At 37.2% G+C, this 10,035-nt stretch overlaps 1 protein-coding gene across 1 annotated transcript in view; it reads right to left on the bottom strand.

Moving 5' to 3' along the window:
- Positions 1–10,035, bottom strand: part of ZNF277 (zinc finger protein 277) — a 33,717-nt gene that overhangs the window by 11,521 nt on the left and 12,161 nt on the right. Inside the window, exons 4-6 of the mRNA XM_009995171.1 lie at positions 5,126–5,217; positions 3,989–4,099; positions 700–832 (exon numbers count right to left, since the gene is read on the bottom strand). Of these exons, the coding sequence (XP_009993473.1) occupies positions 700–832; positions 3,989–4,099; positions 5,126–5,217 (336 nt within the window). The remainder of the gene's footprint in view (positions 1–699; positions 833–3,988; positions 4,100–5,125; positions 5,218–10,035) is intronic.

Here is a 10,035-nt window from a genome sequence, read left to right as displayed (position 1 = left end):
GGAAAGAGTAGGTAAAACAACACAAGATGCCTATTTATAATCTTGATATTAACACATGTAGATGGCATGAAGACTAGTTCAAGTAAAATACAGTTTATTTTGGCACAGAATGTAGCAGCTTTTGAAGTAGCTCCTATACTTGTGAGTTGAAGACAGCAAGTCAAAAACAGCTACACACATATGCATACACACTCCCAAAGGTCTGAGATAAAAAATATTAATGCCTACCAATGTACACCTACCTGGAGGCTAAAACCACTTTTTTTTTCATCTATGTATCTTTCATTTTCCTCATCTTTGCATTCAGTTTATACACTGTAGTGCACTTCCACCTTAAGGTTTTAGAAAACAAGCTCAAAGCCAATAGCAATCAAGTCAGGCCTCTATGTACTTCATTACTTTATCTCATTTTCTCTTCTAGTTATTCAGGCAGAGACTAAGCACTGATGACATGATGATTAGTGTCTCTTCGAGTTGCCTTCTTGCATCTCTCAAAATCAATTCTCAACAACAAATGTTTACTATTCCTTAGTTTAACAATTATCCAGAATATCGTATCACAAATGAGCATATTTCTTAAGAGTCTTTCACTTGATTTTTGACCTTTGTACTAATTGCTGGTTTGGAATTACTCACTTTTAACAAGATATTGTCTGTATCTCTTCAGTAAATTTACTAATTATTCATAGAACCACTTACCAAGTAATTAATGATATAAAATTTGTCATATTCTTTGTTTTTGGCATTGATTCGGCGATGCTGCTTCTTTCTCATGTGATCTTTAAGTGTGTTTTTGTCTCTGAAGACTTTTTCACAGTATAAACACTGCAATCTAAGATAAAAAGGTAAACAGGGCAACATGTTAAAAGGGAAATAGCACAAGATAATATCCTTAAAATAGCTGTAGATATACACAGTGAGATCAATCCTAAGTATGTGAGTGCAAGCTAAATAAAAATAAAGTTTATCTGAGAAAAAGAAAAAAGTACAGGATAATTTTAGATCACAGTTGAGTCAATCAAACACAGCGATGACAAAAACTACATTAAATGAAAATACAGATAATAAGAAAGTTTGGTGTTTGCTGCTCATGCCAAGTGGGAGAAAAGTCTGATTGCCCAAAATTTTCCTACTAGGGGCATGAGAACACTGCTGATTGGTCAGCATATGAACTTGTAACTTAGTATGCACTTACACTGGTATCCAATCCATCAATAACTGATTCTTTTAATTTAAAGTGAAAAAACCAAAACCTGATTCTGCTACATACATATTTAAAAACAATTTAAATCAGCTAAACAGAAAGTTTTATACTTCTAGCTCAACAGGGAGGCTAAGTGAAAGTTTGCCAGTGATAAATGGGTTTTGAAATCCTGAGAAATCAAATTCAAAGAAATTAATATACACATACATCTATATATAATGATGTCTACACATACATATATGTACATACATATATAAAAAAGAATTATTATATATACGCACACATTACTTGAGAGGTGAAAACATTCATTACCAGATAAGAATTTTACCACAGTATGTCTTCCAGAGCAATTCAAAGAGAACAGAAGTACACACACTGTCTTAAATTCTCTACTACAAGCATTATAAAATAATTTTTTGTTCTTTATCTCCCCACTACAGCGTAGAGAACTAACACTTCAACTAACACCTGCAAGTTGAGCCTATAAAAGCAGTGTCACATATCTTGACTCAGACAGTGGACTATGAGAACAGTAATCTGCATGTCAGCCCAAATGGGTGATTCTCCCTGAAATAGACAGTCATGTTTTTTTCTGGCAGAGACTTAGCAGAAACCTGAGATTACAGCAACATCTTTGTTTAATGGATGCAGGTCTTGAGACTCTAGCTCGCCAAGGTGCTAAAACATTTTGATGGCTTACTTACTCTATCAAGATGGAGAGAGTTTCCTGAGCTGTTTGAAAAATTATCTCAGAAGAGTTATGGGGAAACCCCTTAGAAAATAAATTCTCAAGAAACAAAACTCTGCATCTGTGGCATTGTATCTTTGTATTGGAGATGCTGGCTAGCAAGAAAAAAAAATGATGGGTAGAAAAAACATCAGCTCTTAAAGACATTAAAAAATACTAATATTATTAAAAAAATGCAGGGCTCTGAATTAAAATGACTTTTTTTTTTTTTTTTTTTTTTTTTTTACTTTACAGATGAAAGCATGCTTAAGTGTATAGTCAGGAAGAATTTTAACAGTGTTTGGTCTTCCTATGATTTCCTGAGGGTTTAGGGTATAAATGTTGAAGATTAAAATTATTTTCTTATTCAAGTGTTTGTCCCCACAAAACCCATTAATATCATGCTTAGAAGGTCTGTACATATACCATGAAAACCCTCATACTCTTTCAGCAAAGGCTGCACCCAGATTCCTCTCATCTTTTATGTGTGCCGCATCAATTTAGGATTTGCAGTCTCATTTTGCCTTCCAAGACCTGTTGTAACATTTAGGCTTACTGTTGAGGAAATTTTGAGTTTTCCTTGTGCTTGCAGCCTCAGAATGTAAATATTGCCTTGTTGGTTAATTGTAAGTTCAACGTCAGAATCTGTCTATGAATTTAAATATCTGCTTTGCTGCACTTGGTAACAGCAAAGTGTTTGCTCTACTTGTGAAAGGCATTTCCAGGAAGCATATGTAATACTTTTCCTCAGCATGCACAATGTAGTAATGATATTTGCCTGAAACAAGACTTCTCCTCCTAATAATACTTTTAGGTACTATTCTACTAGCATAGTTATTAAGTCTGTTCTCAGCATTAGGAGGAGTGGCCTTTCACTACTTTGGAAGCAATTTCAGCATGTGTATTAACTACAGTGAGGATTGGCTTTGAGAAACCTCCATTTAAACAAAACCCCCAGGTTATAAATTAATAGTAAAGGGGCAATTTATCAGTGAGCAAGGTAACTCAGTGCATTAGGCAATACCAGTGACAACATAAAAGGCATTCTTAATACATATTAATTTCTGGAAGAGAGTAACCTGTATCTATTTGACTGCATACTCATTGTCAAGTCAAAGCCAAAATTAGTGAGCACTGCTGGCTTTTGCATCCCTAGAATTCCCTTTTTTTTTTTTTTTTTCCCTCAGATGTACAAACTAATAGATCCTAAATTTACTTGGAAGGATATTTAATTTCCATATCCCTGTTTTCACAAATTTCAGTGTTCTGTGGCTTTTCATAACTAAGCCAAAGATTTAGACAGATTTCTCCTATTGTCTTTAATTACAGATTGTATTAAAATCTAATATACTTGTTAAAGCTACAGTTTCACTCTTAAGGAAGTACATTTTCTGCTAGAGTCCAATTTATATTTGCTGCATACTTCATATTGTCCCACTTATGAGATCTATAAAGGGCACTTAGATACTTGCAAAGGAAACTCAAAGTGAAGAGTTCCTGCTCTTTGCTACCCAAGTTCTTCTTCCAAATTCCATTTTAACTTCATTAGCCATGTCAGCTTTACATGTTTCTGAGGCAGCATATATACTGGCTTTCTCCTTCTGCTCTGGGATGTAGCCTTGTAAGCAGCAGGGCATGGAAAGACCAAACATCCCACATTATCAATATACAGAGAAGCAAATTAAGACTGGCATAAGAGCTTTGTGTTCAGTGATTAAAAAGATGTTTACCAAAAAGATTTTTATAATGAGAAACAAGAACATTAACAGTCATGAGAAAAAGGGATGTGCTGTTACTGATGTCAGTGGAAGCTGTGCAATGCTTAACAACTGCAGCACTGCATGACTCCATTTCTCCAGAAAACACAGTACGAATTGTTATGTATTGGCTCTCAATTAGTCAACAAAAAGCCTTCTAAGAGCACTCACAATAAACTTACAATTTCTCTTTGCTTCTTCTTAACTAACCATGAATGTTGAATTTTCACCCGGCTTATTTCCTTAAAAGAAATATGATCTAAGTCCATTAAATAAAAAAACGAACAAAAAACTACTTGCTTGTCGAGCTTCTCTTGTAATACAGCCAGAAATTCACAGCAATTCACAATGTTATCTGGCAGCCCAATGTTAAAAGCATGCTCTCTTGCCATATGATTGAGAAGGACAGACCTACAAAAGGCATTCAAAACGAACATTACATGTTTTTTAATACATATGAAAACTATTCAATTAGTGACTTGAAATACACCAATTGCTCTAAAAATACAATAAGGCCAACAGTAAATAAATAACAGTTACTGCCACTGCTAGTAATAAAGAATGCAACTTCATTGAAATAGGAATCTTTCAGTTTCATCCCTGCTGAACATTCAGTAACATTTCAACTGCTTAATCTGCCTCACTGTCAGTAAGGCTCATTTATTAACTTGAATAAGCAAATCACATGCTTCAAACAACCATCTTGAGAAACATTCTAAAAAGCCATTTGTCAGTTTTCTCTATGCTGGTTAACAAAGCAGAAATTCCAAGTGTTAAATCTGGTGAGCCCTGCTTTTGCCACGTGCAGGCACAATTTTAAAATTGCATATTCTGTGAGACACAAGAGAAAGCAGAGAATGAAGTTCTTGGCAGCTGAATGAGGTGAATTACATTACACTCACACAACATTGGGATGGCACGCAGGGTCATCACCCCAGGTTGTTCTACCTTTCCAGAGCAGCAGAACTACAGAGTAGCAGATGTACTGTGTAAAACCAAATTTTCACCAAGTACTTGAATGCAACTCCTGCTCACACATGACTGATGCTGCAAAGGACCCTTCTCACTCTAATTCTCCCCCCTATAGGAAAATGTGTAACTGGATAAAATTTTTTTTCAACAGCCATATTAGCTTAAACAGCTCTTCTTCCCACTAAAACAACTGCTGAAAAATGGTCTCAATTTAAAATGGTTCAGCTCCCAACTGCAGTTTAATGTGTAGTATAAAAAGTTGTATGGCAATAAATAAAAAACTGAGAAGTGGGAGGGGTCTATTTAAAATGGCACTGCAGTTGAAATAAATGCTTAAACTATACGTTAAAATTAATTTTATCTTTCCAGTCCTACCACTAGGTTCAATGGCATTAAAAACCATAAACAAAGGTGCTGAGATGATATGAAGAAATAAAACAAAAGCAAAGAAGTCAGTAAGCACACCTGTTTCCTGTGAATTCTTGGTCACAGAACATACATATGCCATGAAAACTTGTATCGTATCTCTCTCGCTGTTGCTGTTCTAGAATTTCTCTCTATTAAAATAAAGAGATACAGTTATTCAGATAAAAAATAGTAACAATTGCTATATCATATAAGCTTACTATACCTCCTTACCCTTACTGGTAATAGTAAATATAAAAAACTGATATGTGCTACTCACATAAACCAGAAGTTAGTATTTTTTGAGGGTGAGTTATCACAAAAATAGCATTTTTTCAATAGCAGCATATGCTGCAGTAGAGTTCCATTAAAATTCTCATAGTATTGTACATGGTGCATGGAAAGAAATACAACCCACAGTGAGATCTTAGGTAGCTGTTTAAATGATTCTGCATATTACATATCATCAGTTTATTGTTTCTACTTAGGTTCTGATTTACCTCTGGTATTAGCAAACAAGTTTATGGGTAACCATATAACACCCAGTGCAATGATAAAATCAATTTAATATGTCTAATCACAGGCAATCTAGAACACTTCTTTGTAATATGGAACTGATGGCAGGAACCCTGGCAACTTATGCAAGGAGCTATGGCACATAATAAACTCATGGAAAAGAAGCTGATTGCCTTTACCACTGGTGTTGTTTAATTTAGAGCAACAGACAAGGCTAGATGTTTGTGACACTTGGTCACAATTTTCCTAACAACAATGAAATCAAGCAGCAGGCAATTTCCTCAGGTGTTATAAAAGCAGCAGTGTAGTTATGCTGAGAAGTTACTACACCTTTCAGGTAGAAAAGCTATAATCATCTGGGACATTGGAGAGTCGGTGTTTGGATTAAAATTGAGCATATTTTCAGCCTGGCAGCACACCACCCTGGACTTGTGCTTTAAGTCCTGAGAACTGATAAAGGATTTAATTTCTGTGCAACACAAGAGGTGCTGCCGTCTGCTTTTTGACACTCGAGATCCTGACTGAATTTCTTTGGGGATTTTCTCAATCTCTTTATCTTCTTAGAGCCTGAAGCAGTGGAGCTTGGTGTTTCTATCTACTTCTTTTATTGTTTCTTTTTTGTGGATTAAGGCTGAAATTCACCCATCTACAAATTTAAGGCCCAAATGTACCTGTCTACATCAGAATTCAGACTCAGATACACCTGTTTGATAAAATCTAGAGCAGGAAGAAAAGAAAGAAAAGGAAAAGAAAAAAGGGGAAAATGTAAAAAGAAAAAATAAATGGGGGGAAATACCTAAGCCCCAAAGAAATAAGATAAAGGCTTGAGCTATTGTCATTACAAGCCCAAATGTGTCCTGCAGTATGGACGGGCTGGTGCAGGCCTACCACACCATCCTCTGTTGCCCACTGAGTGATGGCAGGAGGCTGATATTGAGCAAATAAATGGTTTCTTTGGTTGGTTTCTTTTCCACAAGAGCAGCACACTGTATCCAGTGAGGAGCAGCGGGATGAAGAGGATGCCTGCCGGAGAGCACAAGAGTGAGCCACACCTGAGTGATACCTGCCCTAGGGCAATGGCTGCTGCAGGGGTCGACCCGGGTTCAACCACATGGTTTGGGAGCTGTGGCTGTTGCACATCAGCTAAGGGTCTGTTACCCTGAAAATGCAGATCCTGGGGCAAGGCTGGAGTCATGCTCAGCAGCACCTACTCAAATTTCAGGTCATATCCGCTGCATTATGCAGAGTGTCAACTTAAAGAAATATAAATTCCTGTTCTTCAGCACTGACTCCTGAAAGAGATAAATGGAGCATAACATGTCTTGTGAGAGCCCTTCAGCAGAGACCCAATTAAGGCAGGATATCCGTCTGCTCCACATGGGCAGTGAACATCCCACAGCATGTCAGTAAGAGCCAGGGTTCTCTCTGGTACTTGTAGCTGTCACCTCTCTCCACTCAGCAGCATGTCAGATGTGGTTTAGATAACCTTGAATTTGAAGAACACTGCACATAGTTTATATACTTTGTAAAACACACTAGAAACAATCCAAAAGGAAATAAAAAGATACCTTGTACAATTCAAACACTAAAATAGCAAAGGTTCAAACACTCCTACCCTCTCATTAATGTTATTCCAGTGTAGCTTCCTAATTGTACTCTACGAAGAGGAAAAAAAACCCAACTGTTCTGGAGTACTGGGCTGCCTAACTCCAGCTTCCCACCTCATACAAATTGCATATGGGAGCTCTGATGAGCTGCTACTCCCAGTTATGCCTGAGGGGGAAGAAGAAGCATATGTTTACCTCCAGACAGCCAGTGCTTCTGCTACTCTGATCTCTCACCCTCCTTGATTGCCCCTACACCAGCATGCCTGGCAGCTGAGAAGCTCTGACTAAGCCAGCATCGCAGCTTTATCAATTTACTCAACAAAGTTTAAAAAGTATTTTCTGAGGCAGATGCTCTGTTTATCAAATGTAGGCATAATTCATTGCTAGATGGAATGTTCTGAGCACACACACAAATTTGGTATTTGCTCAGGTGAGGAATCAAAAGCACTAGTTCAAGTCAAATACAGCAAATGCAAAAGGTCTGCTCTCCCTCCCTGCAGGCACTCCCAAATACCCTTCTACCTCCTCTCCATTGCTGGGAATCTGAAGGGAAAACAGCAATTATAACAGACTGCATAAAACTTTTGAGATTTTTCTTAATGGAGTTTCCAGCCCCTTCAAGTTATTGGAGCAGTTAGTATCAACTCATTGTTGATACTAGGATAAAAATAAAAAACATTTCAGTCATCAATATTTTCCAAAACTTTTTCAGGATGTGTCATATCATAGAATCATAGAATATTAGAGTGTCAGAGAATGAGAGGGCAAAATTACTTGACGAAAAAGCAAATATCACAAAACACAAGTTTTAGTTACCTTTTCCCATAATTAATAAAATAATTGAGCACAGACAGAAAAGGTGAACACTATAAAAGTGACACAAATGCCATAGCGTGATATTGGCAATTAATTACAATTTCAATACAGTTTGTTGAATACTTCCTGACCTCCATTCTTTTTATCTTTTGTAAGAAGTTCTGTCAGCTATTTGACCACCACTCTTTCTTCAGTATTCTATGATTTGCTAAAAAAAACCAAAACAACCCACAAAACCCTTTACTGTAATGAAGACTGCCAAATTAGTTGTGAAACAAACATTGACAGGACAGATATCCCCACTGATACAAAGCCCAATGTAAATTACAGAGCCTTTTAGTGTTAACTCTTTGTCTCTACAAGCCACATGAAGCTTACGAGATCAACCAGGCACTGTCAAAATACATACTGCTAGATGACAAGTTCTTGGAAGCACATATTTAGACAGAGCCTAGCTCAAATAAGCAGAAGATATGACTCTGGCAGTTAGCAACCTCCTAGCTTTAGGAAAACTCTATAGGACATAGTGCTTGATCACTTTTAAACACAGCAAATGGAAGCTGGAAACTACTGATAATACATACATGCAACAAAAATGCAGTTGTTTTGCAGGAATACTTAATGTAATCAATAAAGTAACATTCAGTTTTAATCCAATTCCCCTTCCTTCTGTTGAGAAAAAAACCTCTTCTACAGTTGTTAGTTGTACACTTTCTACTATATAGGTGATCTACTATAAGAAAATTCAAACTAATTAAAAAATACTATCCATTCTGTGTTTTAAATTACAAAACAAACAAAGAAACAAAACGTGGTAAGGATGTGCAAGTGTTTATTCCAGGATGCCCATCTTTAAATATATCACCACACTAAACTGCTAATAGAAAAGAAATTTGATCAATTGCATGGCAACTTGTAATTTGGAGTCTAAAAAAATGCCCTGCTTGCTCATGATTCTCAGTATAGGATTGTGAGGAGTTCAGATTTTCTCCTAGGACATGTTCATTTAAAATGTGCCTGGAAAAAAAAAGTGCCTATTCTTCTCCTAGGAAGCAATATTTTAGAAGAAATTACTGTTGGTGTTTTTTGTTGTTGTTTTTTTTTTTTCCAGAAGCACTTAAGCACTAGGGGTGTCAGCAAGAATCCACACTGATAATCAGTAAAAGATGAAAAATGCATACTTGCAGCTAGTAAGCACTTTTCCCTAAACAATTACTTTGTCTCTGGTATATAGTTCACGAGACATTCAAGATATACAAAATGCCTTCAAAAGGTAAAACCAGAAACTAACTCCATTGAATACCAAAAGCTATGGACTTTGGACAGGTGGTTTTATGGCATATTAGAATTTCTGATACTGTGTCAGAGACTGTCCGGTGACCTGCAAGGGTATGTGGAACATCCCTGGTTGAGTCTTAAACAACTCAGGACAGAGTCCTGAGTTAGGCAAGCATGAGCAGTGCAGGCGGAGTGGCAGGCTATCCCTCTCCCCTGCTCCTCTCTGGCTTGCCTCCCCTGAAAAATTTCCAGCCACTGCTCTGTACCTGCACTGACCACCTGGGCTCGCCTTGGAAGAAGCCCCCTTCCCCAGTCCCATTCACAGAAGTCTCTGGAATGTCTGACTGCCAAGCTGGAGGCTGGCAGAGCTGGATAACATGCTGAAACAGACCTCACTAGAAGGAAGGCTGGTAATATATGTCCTATCTTTTCATTCATCTTTCAGTCTTTCTTCTCCTTTTCTTCTACTAGTTAAAGGGTTACAACATCCTAGCCATTTTCCCTAGTTCGATCCATTCACTGGTTACAGGAGTAGTCATTGTGTATCAACAACTTTGCTGCTGCCTGCCATTAATATCTAAGTAACGAGCTTTTAATAAAGCGTTTGTTGTGGTTCCTCTAGGCCATTTGCCGTGGCTTCTTTCATCAACAGGCAATGCCACCAAGACGGCACTTGCACACTTTTTAGGGTATAAAAAAGATTCACATCTCTTGAAACCCAGCAAGTGGGATGAGACATACTGTAATTCCTGC

Source organism: Chaetura pelagica, unplaced genomic scaffold (assembly GCF_000747805.2).
Source record: "Chaetura pelagica isolate M959 unplaced genomic scaffold, ChaPel_1.0 scaffold1533, whole genome shotgun sequence".
NCBI classification, from domain to species: domain Eukaryota; kingdom Metazoa; phylum Chordata; class Aves; order Apodiformes; family Apodidae; genus Chaetura; species Chaetura pelagica.
The sequence above is the reverse complement of the archived record's forward strand: the minus strand, read 5'-3'. Positions and strand labels throughout refer to the sequence as shown.